This window comes from Mustela nigripes, chromosome 7, assembly GCF_022355385.1.
Source record: "Mustela nigripes isolate SB6536 chromosome 7, MUSNIG.SB6536, whole genome shotgun sequence".
NCBI lineage: Eukaryota > Metazoa > Chordata > Mammalia > Carnivora > Mustelidae > Mustela > Mustela nigripes.
In genome coordinates, this window is record NC_081563.1 from 101,450,133 (window position 1) to 101,469,347 (window position 19,215).

At 35.2% G+C, this 19,215-nt stretch overlaps 2 protein-coding genes across 2 annotated transcripts in view; one reads left to right on the forward strand and one right to left on the reverse strand.

The window, feature by feature from the left end:
- Nucleotides 1–19,215, reverse strand: part of MACROD2 (mono-ADP ribosylhydrolase 2) — a 1,932,176-nt gene that overhangs the window by 1,647,453 nt on the left and 265,508 nt on the right. The gene's annotated exons all lie outside the window — the stretch shown is intronic.
- LOC132022162 (UPF0415 protein C7orf25-like) lies at nucleotides 6,197–7,503 on the forward strand. The gene is given in 2 exon segments (XM_059407508.1): nucleotides 6,197–6,556; nucleotides 6,559–7,503. Coding segments are annotated over 2 exon segments (1,290 nt in total). The 5' UTR covers nucleotides 6,197–6,211.

Below are 19,215 nucleotides of genomic sequence, written 5' to 3' on the forward strand. Positions count from 1 at the left end.
CAAAACTTTTCCTTATAATCATCTTTTTTTTTTTTTTAGGCAAAATTAGACATCCTAACAATGGATATATTTTTCAAACAAAAGCCTTGTGCAACATGGTGACTCACTACAAACCTTCACTCTTTCTTCTGCTTGCATAAAAATTCCTATCTGAGGATCAGTTTCTAGGGAATCCAACCTAAGATATGTAAGACAATAAATGAGGAGAAAATAAATAAAATGATGCTTAGGCAAGCATTAAAAATACACCCCCAAATCTGAGAAATAGTAAATGGTATTTGATTTTTCTGCAGAGACAATGCAGTACTTATTCAGTACTCAAGTGTGGAAACTTGACAGGATGTGGATAGGTGTGAAGATATAGGCAGCAACTCAGTTGTGCTATTGTTACATTCTGCCCTTCAAGATTTTCAACAGGTTGATTTTACTTATATGATTTGCAGTTTTCCCTTTTTTATTATGAACATACAATACTTATAAATTTGCAAAATCATAGACCTCTCATTCACCACTTAACTGGTACATGACACAAAGCAAACAGCATGGTTTTCTCCATTTGAAAGCCACACTTTTTTCTTCTCTCAATGTATATATTGAGAGATATATATTCTCAATATATTCTCTCAATGTATATTTAATGGCTATTCCATCAAAATTAGGAAGAATCACATTTCAAAGGTGTCCATATATATAGTGCGTGCGAGCGTGCGCACACACACACACACACACACTTTCAAGTTTTATTTGAAAATAAAAACCTAGAAGCTTTTGCTCATACTGAATCTTCTGTCTGAACACCTTTTATCTTATGTCAAAATGCCTGCATTTTACCCACATTTTAATTTTAAGATCAAAATACTCCATTAAAAGATTCCCAAATTGCCATGGCTAAAGATAATTGTTCCCTCTTCTGGCACTTTTTTCTATGCATTATATTTATCAGTATTTAATTTCATCTCTACAAAAAGTCCTTAGGGCTGGAGGAATGTTCTGCTCTAAACTGTATTAGTCCTTGCCTCCAGCTTTATCCAGTGTTTGTCAATGAAATGAAATGAATGAATGAATGAATGAATGAAAGGAATGAAGGAGATTATTTTGAGGGACTCTTGTTTCCTTTTTGGTAAAGCTTGTACAAATAATAACTTAAAAATTTTAAGAGTCAAGAGAATAGCAACTCATATACAAATGCTTGATTTTAAGGAATATAATTAATACCCCAATGAACTATGAATATGGCCTTATATTTATCGAAGGTTCTTCAGTCATGAAGTATGTTGTGAAGTTAATCTTCAAGAAGCTGTAATAATAACAAGGCACAACCTCTGCTTCAAAAATTCCTAAACGCCCGTTCTCAAAAAGAACTATCTAAAGAGTTTGTTTTTAACACAGCTTCCCTGGCCTCACTCCTGACATTCTGTCCCAGTAGATCTGAGGTGGGATGATGGGATGCTCAGCCAGGTATAGGAACAGTTTCTCCATTCCATGCCAAGAATTTTCAAGGCAGCCCCAATTCTCTGCTTCTCCTTTTAGTTGAAGGCTCAGATAGCTCACATCTCCCTTTTAAGAAACATCTTTGACCATTTCAAATGCTCTCTCTTTTTATGCATATATAGTTGTAGTGGTAACTCCCCTTCTGAAAACAGATCAAGTAGGGTGCCTGGGTGGCTTGGTCAGTTAAGCATCTGCCTTCTGCTCCGATCATGATCCTGGAGTCCCATATGGTATGCCACATCAGGCTCCCTGCTCAGCGGGGAGTCTGCTTCTCCTTCTGCCCTTTGCCCTGCTTGTGCTCTCACTTACTCTCTCAAATAAATAAAATATTTTAAAAAACGATTTGGTACATGATTAGCACTTTTTTATTCACTGTCACTTATTTAACCTCTTGACCCCTAATTCAGCTATAAGTTCCTACTAGGGAAAGACTAATGAATCCTTACTTCCATTCTGTATCTAGAGTACTGGGCAATTTTACCTACTTTGGATTTAATAAATTATTCTTTGTTTAGGCCAAAATTCCTTTAAAATCTTGCAATCATTAAAATAAAAAATAAAAATATTGAATCAGGATATTTTTTAAAATGAACATCTTATCAACATGATACTAAAAGGAATAAGGTAAAGAAACACTGCAGAGCAGAAGAAGAGCTGAGGGAGAAAGGATCTGTTTGAAACATAAGAGGCCATACCTTTCTACTGTTCAACTTACTAAAGTGAGCAATAGTCATTTTGGTCATTTTTTAAGATACACTAATAAATTCAATACCATTTTGCCCCCAAATAAAGACCATAGGTATGGAAACTGATACACAATTTAGGAAGTATGAATCCAATATCTTGAGACATCTGCATTAATCTACAAGCACAGGGATATCAATTCTTGCCATGCACATGAGTGTCTCAGAGATCTATACTTAATGGGAAACCCCCAATTCAATATGAGTCAGTCACAACTAATCCTGTTGTAGGCAGGGAGACAGAGCAATTCTCCCAGAGACTTTCTTTCTTCCTTATTTCTATCCTCAAGTCTTGTATGGAAGCTTCTGCTAGACCATTCCCTAAACATCAGCTGTTAAAATAAAGTAGTTTGGTTTCATTTATATGCCCCATGAGCCATGTCTCTCAAGCAACAGACTCAAAAGTCAGGTAAAGTGTGTTTCTTCTAAAGATAGGTTCAGAGGGTGGAATGGAAAATAGGATTTCTAAGAATTATTGTTACATACACATAATACACCATAATTTTCCAGTAAAAGTTTGAGATTCACTCTGAGTAGACTGGTACAGGTTATACTTTCATACTCATGAACAGGAGACAGAATGTTCTCATTGGATAACTTGACCCTAGGGGTCATTTCAAGTTCCTTAGGGAACAAAACATAGACCACAAAATGGAAATAAAGGGCTGTTGGAAAGAGAAAAGAGGAGAACAGATGTTAGAAAAGAGTATCAGTTAAGAATAGGCTGAGTTGCAAACAAAATAACAATGGCTTAAACAAAATAAAATTTTATTTCTCTTTAACATTAAAGAAGTTGGGAGTAAGGATCCTTAAATGCTGATGGACTGAAATCCTCCTCCAGAATCCTCCAGATTCCAGATTCTGCCATACTTGGTCGCAAGGTATACCTAGCCAAAAGGAAATTTAGAGAATGAAGTCTTTATTGCAGGTGACCATATATCCATTTAACAATGAGATGTTTCCTACTTCCTTGGGGAGACAAAAGGATAGACACTGCGACACATATAGCAATCTCCAGCAGGCTGTATAGATTCCTAAGATGACTCCATGATCCCTACCACCTTGTATTCATACGCTTGTGCAATGTCTTCCTCTCGAGTATGGGCAAAAGCTGTGACTTCCTTCGAAGCAACAGAATAAGGAAAGGATGGAATAGAGATGATTAGTGTACATGATTGATTTAGCATTTGTCTTGCAGGAGTTTTTCTCTCTTCCAGAAAGAGCTATGAGGAAGTCAGTGGCCATAATGGTAAACATAGCAAGGAAGTGAGGGTGGCCTCTAGAAGTTGAAGGTAGCTTCTAAAAAACAGCCAGCAAAAAAATAAAGTTCTCAATCCAGCAACTACAAAAGCAAGGAAGGAGAGTCTTTCTTGCATGAGCCTCTGGATGAGACTTCAGTCCTAAATAAAACCCTGATTGTAGCATTATGAATCTGTAAACAGCAGATTCAGCTGTGTCTAGACTCCTGAGCACAGAAACTAAGATAATAAATGTGTATTGTATCAAACCACTAAGTTTGTGGTGATTGGTTATACAATAATAGAAAAATAACACACTGACATTGAAGGCAACCAACAGATGCTCATAATATTGTACAAAAGGCCTAACTCATTCTCTAATTTATAACATGTGTTCACTAAATGTTAGCTACAATGTTTGTCATCATCATCACCATCATCATTATTATAATCATCATCATTTCTTAAATTCAGATTTGTCCACTATCATCACTACCTTGCCTCACAGCTTAGCAAGGAAGAAAATCCAAAAAGGGCAAACAGTTCTATTCATATTACTTCTAGACATTTTGAAAGCAACCAACTTTAAAATCTAATTGGAGTTGAATTTCCATTAGCACTGCACTGGTGATTCTTGTATATCCATCTGCCACTCCATTCCAAGAATTTGCCTCTCAAGGATACAACAATCTTTTGGTCATGCCTCATTGGGGAAGAATGGAAAAGAATAAGATAGGACATAGTACTCTAGGGGTTCAGTTAAGAATTGCAAGGAAGCCTACAGAAAACAGATCCATCACTCTGTGGAGTCAGGCTGAGGGGAAAAGAAGCAATTAGCTAGAGGTTAAGTAGCAAAACAGATGCTAGAAGCCTTGGGTAAAAATGTCACCGAGTAGGAGTAAAATATTGGAAGAATAATGTAGGAGTGAAAGTTATCAATTGCTTTGAAACCTGAATTTATGCATTTTAATATTACCTAGCAGAGTCAATTTGAGCATCTGCTTAATTTCCGGTATGTGACAAGAATACCAGGAGGAATTTGAAAAATTAAAAAAAAAAAAGAAAGAAATAAAAAATAAAGCACCTTTCAGAGCATTTCAAGATAAAGTTTTTATAAGACCACACAAAACCTGAGCTATTTTAGACAGTAATTGTTAAAGCAAATTAACTTCCCCTAAATCAAGCAAAGATTTCAAAGCTAAGCCATTACATATGATGGAATGAGGCAAAAAAAAAAAAAAAAAATCTACTCTATGAAGTATATAAAACAAATAGAAATTCTTGTTATGAGACACCATAAAATAGTCAATAACTCAAAAGATGATTAAAAATAAACAACATATTAGTAATAAAAACCTGGCATGGGGAATAGTCTAATAATGGATTTGGGGTTTTTGACTTATCACAATTCATGGGTCTTAGAGGGAATATGGTGAGTATAGCTATTATACCAAAATACTGTAGTTTTTGCTTATGCCTATTTTTACAGAAAAAAAATGATGCAAAACAGCATATTTTGTAAGGAAATAAAAAGCACCTAAAAAGAAAAACTAAAGTACAGAGATGCTAAAAATGGAAAAGAAAGATTTATTCCAGTAGTATATGACACTAATTGATAGAAGATATTGGAATACTTACATAAGATTTTAACTACCATAACATTAACAGTAATTTTTAAATTCTTAGAATCAATTGGGTATTTTTTTACTCAGGTGGTTCATATTCTTATTTTACAAACATGGTATGTTAATCCCTAAAGTTCTAGTGAATGTACAGAGAAAATATTTTAATATTGTTTCTGTATATAAAATTCCATTTCTACAGAATTGTGTTTTTACTTTTTTTTACTTTTTTTGCTGCAAAATGTGCCCTTATTTCTGACATCAGTGACAGGATAATAACAAATCACAAAGTTCCTTCCCATTTTGGAGACAGTCTTGTACAAACAGATACCTAACAGAAACAAGATTGTAGGGACCACTAAACTTCATCAACAAATATCACTGATCCTTGTGCGGGAGGGGTATAAATGAAAAAATATAATTATTACTTTCAACAGAAATAATCACCACTTCCTTACATGCCTACCAATAGTTGGTCAATGTCATCCATAACATGATGTCATAACAAAAAGCCATGGTGTCACCTTCCTGTAAAATATGAGATTACAAATTGAGAGAAAGAGGCGCCTGGGTGGCTCAGTGGGTTAAGCCGCTGCCTTCGGCTCAGGTCATGATCTCAGGGTCCTGGAATCAAGTCCCGCATCGGGCTCTCTGCTCAGCAGGGAGCCTGCTTCCTCCTCTCTCTCTCTCTGCCTGCCTCTCTGCCTACTTGTGATCTCTCTCTGTCAAATAAATAAATAAAAAATCTTAAAAAAAAAAAAAAGAGAGAAAGAAAGAGAGAAAAGTCCCAAGTTTTTTGCCCTCTAGATTTAGTTTTATTTTTCACTTTCGACAGAAGAAATATGCTATGATCAAATAAAATCTTCCAATGTAGTGAACTATGAGCCAACTGAGGACACTTATTAACTCGAAAGTAAATTTTACAAGGTGAGGTGCCTGAGTGGCTCAGTGAGTTAGGTGTCCAACTCACTTCCACTCAGGTCCTGATATCAGGACTGTAAGATCGAGCCCCACATGGGGCTCCACGATTAGCTCAGCGTGGAATGTGATTAAGAATTTCTCTCCCCGACTCGCGCATGCGGTCCTGGCGCAGCCGGAAAGGAATAATGCTGTCAGCATGTCTGCACACTCCATGCTCTGTGAATGAATCGCCATCGCCAAGGAACTGATCAAGAGAGCAGAATCACCGTCTAGATCAAGAAAAGGCGGGACAGAAGGTGGCGCAAAGCTGTGCAGCAAATTGAAGGCAGAGTTAAAATTCTTACAGAAAGTAGAAGCCGGGAAAGTAGCAATTAAGGAATCCCATCTGCAGAGCACTAACCTAACACACCTAAGAGCCATCGTGGAATCAGCAGAAAACTTGGAAGAAGTTGTTAGTGTTCTTCATGTCTTTGGTTACACAGATACCATGGGAGAAAAGTAGACCCTAGTGGTGGATGTGGTTGCCAATGGTGATCATACGTGGGTGAAAGCCGTTGGGTGAAAGCCATTGGCCGAAAGGCTGAAGCTCTTCATAACATCTGGCTGGGCAGGGGCCAGTATGGTGACAAAAGTATCATTGAGCAGGCTGAAGACTTCCTCCAGGCCAGTCACCAGCAGCCAGTGCAGTACAGCAACCCTCACAACATCTTTGCATTTTACAACAGCGTCTCCAGCCCCATGGCAGAGAAGCTCAAAGAAATGGGCATTTCTGTGAGAAGAGACATAGTAGCCGTTAACTCTCTGTTAGATCACCCAGAAGAGAACCAGCCCAGGGAGAGTGAATCAGATGATGAGGGCCCTGAATTTTTGCAGGTGACCCAAGTGGACCGAGAAAATATTCTAGCAAGTGTTGCCTTTCCAACAGAAATTAAGGTTGATGTGTGCAAAAGAGTGAATCTGGACATTACGACTTTAATTACATATGTATCTGCCCTCAGCTATGGAGGCTGCCACTTTGTCTTCAAAGAGAAAGTGCTTACGGAACAAGCAGAGCAAGAGAGGAAGGAGCAGGTTTTGCCACAGCTGGAGGCGTTTATGAAGGACAAGGAGTTGTTTGCCTGTCATTCCGCTGTCAAAGACTTTCAGTCTATTCTAGATACCTTAGGAGGACCTGGGGAGAGAGAGAGGGCCACTATGCTGATTAAGCAAACTAATGTGGTACCTGACCAGCCTTCTGAGCGTGCCTTGAGACTAGTGGCCAGTTCAAAAATCAATAGCTGCTCGCTAACAATTTTTGGGACAGGAGACATTCTAAAAGCCATCACGATGACTGCCAATAGTGGTTTTGTCAGAGCTGCCAACAACCAGGGTGTTAAATTTAGTGTGTTTATCCATCAGCCTAGAGCACTTACTGAGAGCAAAGAGGCTCTCGCCACCCCTTTACCAAAAGACCACACAACCGCTATGAACACTGATGATACCCTTTAAATATTTTCATGGAAATAAGTTATTGATACCAAAGGCTGGGTCTTCCCATCTTAAATGGGAAGGAAGAAAAGGTCTATAGTAAAAATAATACTTAGCACTCTTAACCTGTAAAGTTGATTGTGTGTGTCATCTATAAAATACATAACCCAAAGTAGAAAAAGTACAAGAGACAAATGATTTACCAAACTGCCTACGTTTTAGCAACCAAGAAAATACATCTATATAAAGCTTTAAAAAAAAAAAAGAATTTCTCTCCCCTGGAGTGCCTGGGTGGCTCAATGGGTTAAAGCCTCTGCCTTCAGCTCCGGTCATGATCCCAGACTCCTAGGATTGAGTCCCACGTAGGGCTCTCTGCTCAGCAGGGAGCCTGCTTCCCTCTCTCTCTGCCTACTTGCGATCTCTGTCAAATAAATAAATAAAATCTTTAAAAAAAAAAAAAAAGAATCTCTCTCCCTCTCCTTTGGTTCCTCCTCCCCATGCTCTCTTTCTCTCTCTCAAGTAAATAAATCTTTAAAAAAAAAAAAAAAAAAGTAAATGTTACAAGGTAACTGAATAGGGTTCCTTGTATATTTTTTCCCTCAGGGGAAATGGTGTGTACCTATCACAACAGAGAGAATGTGAGTTTCATTGGTTACTATGGGTTCAAAATAACATTCATTTTAACATATTTATTTTTGATGACTTCTAGGAATTAACATTGTTTTACCATTTTTTACAATCAATCCATAAACAAGCATATCTGATAGCCAACAATAGTTTGTTTCAAAAAATGTCTTTGAAACATTGGGAACAATTTTTCCATGCAACAAAAACAGCAACCCAGATGAAGACTTTCATTAACATATCAATATCCAAACAGAAATCAGAACAAACATTTAAGACTTAGACTACAGAAGAAATCAAGGCAGATTTCTGGATCTGGAGATACTGGCATGTTTCTAATAAAATAAAAGTGTTTTATTACTACTCCTTAATACTTAACACTGAACTAGAGTTGACCTGAAATCCTCCAAACTCAACCTATTCTTCCCCACTCTCATGTTTTCTAAATTAGTTTCTTGTATCAGAATGCCGTTCTGTACCATCTTTTTCACTTTAAAAAACTTACACATCCATTTTTTAATCTCCAGTTCACTGCCCATTTTCCATGTCTTCATCCTGATCACCACACTAAAAGTGATCTTTTTTATGGGACGGAGTCTATTTGGAGAAATAAAATGAATTCTAGTGACACCATTTCACACATAGTGCCTTATATTATGACCACTTATTCATTTGTCTCATTTTGAGGATAAAGATTGAATACAAATTTATTTCTACCATAGGAATAAGGACAATGCCTTGCAAATTGCATTGGAAAGCATGATAAATGTTTATGGAATAAGAGAAAGATTAGATAAAATAGATAAAAGAATAAGATGATTAGAAAACAAGTAACTATTTAGTGTATGCTATGGACCCTAACAAAGCTGTGAATGCAAAGAAGGGAGACATGAATAAAGGTTAATCTGGTTGATTAATTAAATTTAAATTTTTAAAAAAGGTTACTCTGGTTAATAAAGGTAGTTTGGCAGGGCATCTTGGGGACTGGAGCTGAGGACTGAAAACTGGTAAGTGGTGGATAAAAGATATTGAAGGCATTGGCATGAGGAAAAACTGATCGGAGAAATCATCTAGCTACCAAAATAGAATGAAAGGAAATATGAAGTACTCAGAGAATTTATGAAATGCACTGGGGTTGTTACAGACATTTAGATAGTATTAAGTAATTGAGATCATTCAGTGAATCATTAGGGCTGTTTCCTTTATACTCAATAAGGTACAGGAGTGTGGCAGTTCTTTCCTAGCTTGAATCTAATCTGAAAACTCATCTTAATGACAGTTTAGTTACCAGTACAGATTTAACTGAAATTATGTCCATAATTCTACATCTTCCTTTCAAGAATACTTAAAATCCACATCCTTGTTTCAGATGTGACTAAAATAGCCAGAGGGTTTCTGAGAAACACCTATTATACTACAGTAAGAAAATCTGCTATTTCAAATGGTAATGGTGACCAATTATGCTTTGGTACTGCAAATAGAGTTGACAGCAATGCTCTGGAGAAGTTTTGTACACTAGGCTCCAAGTTCTATAATGTCTTTCTACCAAATATTCTGAAACAAATTTAACATTAAGATTTTTCAGTATGCTGAGCTGTCAATCAAGCTTTAGTTGCCCTGATACTGTTCTTCTAAGGAACTACAGTGCTTTACTTACCCATGATCAGTAACAGCAGGTATGCCCAACCTAATACCCCTACTAACAATGTACAGACACTCGGCCATTTTGCAATGGAGAAAAAGCTTGATTTTCTATACAGCATGAATAAGGCTTTCTAAAGCAATTTCAAAACAGATTTCCAGAAGCAACTTTTAAGGGCAGCTGAATGAGGCTTTTAGCATGCTTTGATAACTATCAAAATTCCCAAATTACATAAGTGCTTAATAACAAGTAAGCATTTCCAACCTGGGTTTACATAAAATATTACCTTCCCTAAAGAAACTAAAAGAAAACCTGAAAGGCATTTCGTCAGCACTTTAACTTTGGGATGTGTGAAAAGCAATTTGAAAATTGTAGCCAGTTGTAAAAATACATATATATTTTTTGCTTACTCTTTTTTTTTTTGCCTCCACATTAAGAAACATATATTTTTTTTAACTGTTGTTGGCTTAATTTCTTCCAAAGATGATTATAACTAAGTAACCGCATGAATCAAACCCTAATTGATGTACCTTCTTATAACTACTGCTGATAGATAGCCCTTAAGGGCAAAACCAGGGCACTCTTACAGAATAAACATTGATAGGAAGTGGAGATACATAATTTAAAAACAGCAAACTTATACTAGAACACACAGTTTAATATTCTCCTTATATTACACTTTTCACATTGCACTGAAAGAAATTCCTAGGTAACTAAATGTAAACAACAAAACTGAACAATAATGTCAAATATTAAAAAACAGGAGGGATAGGCAGATAATTAAAAGATATAAGACACTCTTGATTCTCACTGCTTTAAATATTTTGCATTGGTAATATATTTTAAATAATTCAAACAAAAGCATCCAATTTAGATGCTGTTAATTTGCAAAGTGGAAGTTGCAAGAGTATAAAGAGCAACACTTAATCATACTATTTACTAAGCTCCCATAAGGCACAGCATCCAAGACGTCAGTAAAGGTCATACAGTGAAGGATAGATAGTTTCAAATTTTTTGCTACTCTTTCCATCAAAAAGTGGAGTCTATTTCTCTTGCCCTTGAGTCTGGGCCTACCCTGCAACTTTGTCCAACAGAATGTAGGGAAATAAACTATAATTTCTGAGGCTGGGCCTTAGAAATTCCATAGCTTCTACCTTCTCCCTAAGAATATTTCCTTTTGGAATCCAGACACCATGCTTTGAGAAGCCCAAGTCACATCCAGAGGCCACACAGAGGAAAATGGAGGCATTCTGGTCATCTGAGCATCCATCAACAGTCAGGTCTAAGTGTCCATGTGTATGAGTCACCCTGAACTTCCCATCCCAGGCTGATGTTTCAATAACTGCAACTAAATTTTAAGGATTATTACATGTCAAGTTTTAATATAAAATCGGAGAAAAATATACACAATTATCTGAATAATCTACAATAATATTCCTCCTTTTTTCACCGTATCTGTGTAAGGCGAGTTTTTATGTATTTTAAGCAAAACAACATACTGCAATAAATAGAATGCAGAAGCAAACATAAGACTCCAGTTAATCTCATCAAGCAATCACCAAAGAGATCTGCAAAAAATGTAAAGCAACGCAACCTTAATTATTTTTGTCCGGGAAATATAGTTATTCCTATTAAAATTATATATGTTGAAATACATGTTTATTATATTTTTGTATATATTTTAATGATATATACAATATAAAATTCACCATTATAAAGCATTACATTATACATAAAGCATTATGAAACACAAAATTCAGTGTTTTTAGTATAATTACAAAGTGTCTCACCATCACCACTAATCCCAGAATACTTTCATTATCCCCAAAAGAAACTATGTTTCTATTAATAGTCATTCCTTATTTCCCTATATCTTCAGTCCCTGGCAACAGCTAATCTACTTTGTGTCTCTACATATTTTTTTCTATTCTGGACATTTCACATAAATAAAATCACATACTATATGGCCTTTTCTGTCTAGTTACTTTCACTTAGCATAATATTTTCAAGTTTCATCCATACTATACCTGTATTATATGTATACCTGTATTTTATTACTTCTTATGGCCATATACTTTTCCAGTGGATGGATTTATTGCATTTTGCTTATCCATTCATCAAATGATGAACCCCTGAGTTGTTCCTGTTTTTTTCACTATTATAAATGATTATGAGCATTTGTGTACCAGCTTTTGTATGGATATATGTAATTTTCTTAGATGTTGTTATTGACTTGTTTTAAGATGAATTAACTATTTTAAACATTTTTTAACTATACAATATAAAATATACATAAATTGAAACTTTTTAGGGCCCTAGATAACTTTTAAAAGTACAAAGGGTTTTGAGACCAAAAATTTGAAAACCACTGCTATATGGAATTTTTTTCTATTGCTTTTCAAAGAAATATGAAAATATAACTTTTTCATATCTCCTTTGGAGTATTGATTCATAGGAATTCCAAATAATTTTTAGCTTTTATAAAACATGATCTTGGAAGCTTTATTCCTAGGTTGAATTTAAGAAGAAATAATGATCAACCAATACAATAAAGTCATGCAGAAGAGGGTAAATGTCATAATATACGGAGGATTTCTTTTCCCTACAAGATGCTAAAAAAAGGTGAAATGTTTTATTACTTTTTACAAACTACTAGTTTCTAAAGATATTTAACTTCAGTTTTGATACGCGGGCTCTTCAAATCCATGACCTAAGTGAGCTTCAGGCCCCTGTGTCAATCCTTGGACCTTTGAAATAATTGTCTTGAGTCTTTCATACTTGAGGGAGAGATACCTGGTCCCAGTCTCCCCTGATGCCTGTCAATATAATTTTAATCAAATATCTGGTAGCTGGCGTTCCTGTACTCACTACTCACAGAAGATTATTTTTATTGGGTATTTCATAATCATAATTCTTGAACCATTATTATATAATCAACCTTAGGAAAACTTTCAAAGTTTCCTATTAAACACATTTGGTATATCTGTTTCCCCAAAGATATTAAATTCATAAACTTCTATAGAATATGTTTGGTATCTATAAATGATTACACATGTCTTTAAGTAGTATCCTTTGACAAAGTTATATATATACTTCTCACTTTCTGAATGTCTCCAAATTTTAAAAATACATTCATGTGAAAATAGTGCTACACTATGACCCAGCAATTGCACTATTGGGTATTTACCCTAAGGATACAAATGTACTGATCCAAAGGGGCATGTGCACCTGAATGTTTATAGCAGCAATGTCCACAATAGCCAAACTATGAAAAGAACATAGATGTCCATCAACAGATGAATGGATAAAGAAGATGTAGTGTGTGTGTGTGTATACACACACACACACACACACACACACACACACACACAATGGAATACTACGCAGCCATCAAAAGAAATGAAATCTTGCCATTTGCAACGATGTGGATGGATCTACAGGGTATTATGCTGAGCAAAATAAGTCTATCATAGAAAGACAATTATCATATGATCTCTCTGATATGAGGAATTTGAGAGGCAAGGCAGGGGGTTTGGGGGGGTAGGGAGGGAAAAAATGAAACAAGATGGGATCAGGAGGGAGACAAACCATAAGAGACTCTTAATCTCACAAAACACACTGAGGGTTGCTGGGGGTGATGGTATAAGGATAGGGTGGTTGGGTTATGGACATTGGGGAGGGTATGGGCTTTTGTGAGTGCTGTGCAATGTGTAAGCCTAATGATTCACAAACCTTACCCCTGGGGCAAATAATACATTACATGTTACTAAAAATAATTAATTAAAAAAATAAATAATAAACAAACAAACAAACAAAAAACCACACACACACACATTCATGTAGTAAACCAGGTTCTTAAAGGCTTTAGGTCATGCTTTTCTGTGTGTGATAATGTCAAGTTCCAGACAGACATTGGAAAACAGAAAAGTTACCATAGGATATTTGGTTAGTCTTTCATTATTGAAAGGACTATTTTCAATAATAAGCATATAGTTTAGGATAATTCTTTATTGTTCTTTATTGAAAATGGATAGTAGGGGCGCCTGGGTGGCTCAGTGGGTTAAGCCACTGCCTTCGGCTCAGGTCATGATCTCGGGGTCCTGGGATCGAGTCCCGCATCGGGCTCTCTCTGCTCAGCAGGGAGCCTGCTTCCTCCTCTCTCTCTCTCTGCCTCTCTGCCCACTTGTGATTTCTCTCTGTCAAATAAATAAATAAAATCTTTAAAAAAAAAAAAAAAAGAAAATGGATAGTAAAATCCTCTTTCACTGGATTCCATGGAGTGATACAGAAATTTCCTTCTGACAAGGATCTTGATTTTCTCAAAGGTCATCCAATTAGTTCTGGTTGAATTCCCAGGTGACACACTAATTTGGAAATGTTTCCTCATTAGTGTTGACATCTATCTCCCAAGTGTTGGAAAAAACTTCATATACTACATCATTCATTTGAAATATGGATTTAGAAAGGGAAAAAAGAAATCTTTGCTTTTAACTATCTGGACATAATTGTATAGTATATACATTTATCATATACAAGAGAAGATGTTTCAATTAAAAGGCATAAGAGGGCACCTGGGTGGGTCAGTGGGTTAATCCTTTGCCTTCGGCTCAGGTCATGATCTCAGGGTCCTGGAATCGAGTCCAGCATCGGGCTCTCTGCTCAGCGGGGAGCCTGCTTCCTCCTCTCTCTCTGCCTGCCTCTCTGCCTACTTGTGATTTCTCTCTCTGTGTGTCAAATAAATAAAAATCTTTAAAAAAAAAAAAAAGGCATTAGAGCAGCATGAAAAGTAAAATGCTTTGGAGCTCAAATCCTGCTTCTATCCCTTATCTGCTTAAAAGATCACAAGGAAGTTGTTGAGCCTCTCTGAGATTCAATTTCCCTATCTGCAAAAATAAAAAGCAGTATCCTTGCACTCTAATTATCAAAATGAAAGTAAATTATCTGATAAAGTACATAGGATCTCTACATTGCTTTTATTAAAGGTATCTTTACTATTATCATAACAAAAGGCACCTTAAGACAACAAAGGTCTACCATGAAATTCATGGCAATCCCTAGAGTTGAAGAACAGCCTAACTGCATCAAGAGCAAGCATAAAGGTAAGAGAAAAAGATAATTGCCCTGGGGTTAGCTAGTCAAATAAAATAGCATTTTGGGGTTTATTGTTATTTTTGTTTTTGTTTTTTCTAGGAGGAAGGGGAAGGAAGACAGCCTGTGAGAAGGGAACTATTTTCCGCTTTCATTGTTAGGGATCTGGAAAGTTAATCATTTTTGCTGAAATGCCAACAGTTTTATGTAGTACTCCAGCCTTTAACACTTCCTATCTCCAATACAATACCACAGGCATGAAACACAAATATTTTCCTCAAACATCATTTTGATGCTCTCCCTTGCCCTATCCAGAAGCATACAAACACCCACCACACTCCCATTTCAAGACCTACCCTATCCCAACAGCCCACTTTTCATGGACTTCACTTACAGCAACTCCACGTATACTGACAAAACCACAAGAATTGATTCATATATAAACATATATTTTTTTCTTCTTCTTTTATATATATAAATTATATATATAATTTAAATATAATATATATTTATAAATATATAATTTAAATATATAATCATAGTTATATAAATTTATATATCTATATAAATATATAAATATAAAATATATATATAATTTATATATAATTTATATTAAAATATATATAATTTATATATATTTATATATTATAAATATATAATTTAAATATATATAATTATATTTATATATATAAAAATCCCAAAATAGTCAACTTAAAAAATGGATTCAAAGTAACTTTCATACTTTAATTGCAGTCTGTTTAAAACAATAAATAACTCTCATTTAAAATCCACAGATTATATTTTCTGATATACCCACAGGGCAGAAGATAGTTGTATTCTGTATTCTAAAATCTTATTAAATGTGATAGTAATTTATTCAAAATGGTAGTACTTTGAAGTCCTGATTATTTTCCTGTACTTATGTCTTCTAATTAAATTAGCAAGTAACTGAAACACAAACAATATGAAATACATTCCATTTCATTTAAGATTTAATTAGGGATCATATTTATATTATGGATACATACTTACTTACAGTGATACCAATCTTACATTTTTTACAAAAACAGACGAAGGAGGGAGAACGCTGCTGAAGAAGACTACTGGAACTTATAGAAAATATTACTGTGCTTCTCAAATACTCAACTAGTGTACTTTTATTTACAGTCTATATAGCCATACCAATTTATTTTCAATCCTTTTTTAAAAAATATTTTATTTATTTGACAGACAGAGATCACAAGTAGGCAGAGAGGCAGGCAGAGAGAGAGAGGGAAGTAGGCTCCCCGCTGAGCAAAAGCCCGATGTAGGCCTCAAGCCCAGGACCCAAAGGCAGAGGCTTAACCCACTGAGCCACCCAGGCACCCCTAATTTCAATCCTTTTAAATTTTGGTAATTTATCCACTGGTGGATAATCTGTAGCTTTTTCCTCTCCAGTGCTCAGTACATTCTAAAGAAAGGCCAAGATGGCAACAAAGTAGGTGGAAATTGCATTATGAATATGTATGTATATGCACATGTATATATCTGAATACTTTTGAATAATACTTTATAGAAATTTTATTTTTTGAAATTGCTATTAAGCAAGTTATTTAAGATCAATCTAAAAGCAAATTTAAAAGTTAACCATTAGCTACAAAGATTCACTGTTCACTATTATCAGCATTTTCTAAACATTTACTTACCTAGTAGCTCTTACTGATGCTCTTATACCTCATCTCATTCATCTTAACCTGAAGTTGGAAGTCCTTTCCAAATAATTATCACCCCCTCAGGAAAACTAAGCATTGAGATGCTTCTCTCCGGGAGACCAAATTAGTATTTCAACCCAGAAAACTTTCTTTTGCCAGTCCTTTTTTTCCCTACCTGATGCTAAGTGCTGAAACAATGCTGTAGATCTCCTCTTCCAGCACTGTGTTCTTTCCTCTCATATGAAGAATTAGAAAATGAAAAAATATAAATATATATATTGCAGGGGTCTCTCCTCCCTCACCTCTGATTAAATTATAGTAGATTCTCTGCCTATTTCTTTACTTTCTTTTTTCTTTTTATTCATTCATTTATTAAATAAATACTTGATAAATGAATGAATAAACAGGATTAAAATGGTTTCCACCCTTTTCTTTGATGTAAGATCTTCCAGTCCACAATGTTTAATTAGTTAACCACTAGATTCTCAGTTAAGTTATTCAAATACAACTTAGCCTCACAAAACCTTTAAACCATCAGACAACCTAGTTCGTTGGGAAACATTTTTTAACTTATATATCTAAAACTGAATTTTTGAACATATTCACTCAGAAAGTTCTTTCTTGAGTAACTATTCTACCAACTTAAATAAGTTTTGTCTACCAACTTAAATAAGTTTTGAAGATCTCATAGGATTTCATTAGTGTATTTCTTTTTTTTTTTAAAGATTTTTTATTTATTTATTTGACAGAGAGAGATCACAAGTAGGCAGAGAGGCAGTCAGAGAGAGAGAGAGGAGGAAGCAGGCTCCCTGCTGAGCAGAGAGCCCGATGCGGGACTTGATCCCAGGACCCTGGGATCATGACCTGAGCCAAAGGCAGTGGCTTAACCCACTGAGCCACCCAGGTGCCCCTTATTAGTATATTTCTAACTGCACTCCAAATTTTTATCTATTTTTATATCCCCTCAATTCAAAATTATTATTATAGATCAACTGTATTTTAAAACACTATATTATAAGGAAGCTTCTTCAGAGCAAAACAACAGTAACGGCAACAAAATTTAGAATTCACTGATCACAGAGTCAAGCAAAATGTCATGCTCACAATAGTGCCTTATCAATATTTATTGATCTGAATGGCTATGGAATTTTCTCCATATTAAAATGTTCTTAGATTAATTTTGAAAAAGTTTCCAGAAATAAAAAACAATGGAATAAAAGAAAGGCTTCTATTTTCAATTTAATACTTACTAATCATCAAAAAAATTCAAAGAATTTCATCTAAGACTCAATTGGGACATAAAAGGAACCTATATTCATTGTACTCCTCTCTTACTAGACTCTAATGGGAAACCATAATGTGTCAAATTATTCCTGTTTGAAATTAAATGGTGTTTACAATGAAGCTTGATAAATACCAGAATACATTCAATTGTCTTTACAGTTTTAACTATCTTAGGAAAAAATATGCCTTGCAGTGACATTTTTAAATAGAGGTATTTTTCCCCCCAAGATTTATTTATTAGAGAGAGAGAGCACATCAGCAGGGGAGGGACAGAGGGAAAAAGAGAATCTGAAAGAGACTCCACACTCAGCATGAAGCCTGACATGTAGCTGGAACCCATGACCCTAAGATCATGCCCTGAGCCAAAGTCAAGAGTTGGACACTTAAACAACTGAGCCACCCAAGCGCCCCAACATTTTTATATAAATTAAGGACATGCTTAATAACTGCGAAAATAGAGGTAAAAGCAGTATGAAGAGAAGTAGAAAGGCCTTCACCATTTTCCATTGGCCATTTCTGACATTATTATCTAGCATCAGGTACAAATAAAGTTAGCACTATAATTCCTATGGGGCTCACAGCTCCTGAGATAAAGAAAAAATTACAAAGTATAAATAAGAGGATTTGTTTAACTTTATACCATCCCAGATGATCAGGAAATGTTCATCCTGATTCTGAGACTGAATATATTTTCCATTATATAACCAAAAAAAATGTGTATTATTTTAAATTCAAGATTACTTAGCATTCTGTCTGCCTTTTGCCTAGCAGAAATTTGTCAGGTTCTTATCATGAACAGTACTTGAAAACAGTGTGGCTTTAGGGGTTATCTAGCAAGGGGTTAATTAATATAGATTCTTCTATGTACAAACTCAACACAAGGAAGAAAATCTACATTTATCAGATGCCTTCTACATGCCAGATACTCTGCTAAAATCTGTGCATGTATTATCTCATTTAACCTTCACACCTGTTATTTATGCTTTATAAATGTAGAAATAAAAGTTCAGAGTCTCAACAACTCACTCACAACTTATAAATGGGAAAGTTGGATTTAGAACTCAAATCTCATTGAAAGAACCAATGGAAAGAGAGGAAAAGAAGAGATTTTTGATCAATACAAATAGTAACTCTTCTGATATGTATATGTAAGGCTATGAGTGTACAACACGACAGGGTTCAAAACATCTCCTAAAGCTTCAACTAACCACACATAATACAGTATTTTTTTGTTCTAAAAAAAGATAATGAGGACATAAAGTTTAGTTGACCACAACATTCTATGGGTTTGCAACTAAAAATACATCATGCATTAGGCTGTGTTAGTGGAAAAACCAACAGTACAACATTCAGATGTTAGGAAACAATAGTCTTAATGCTCTGACCAGACCACACCTGGGTAGT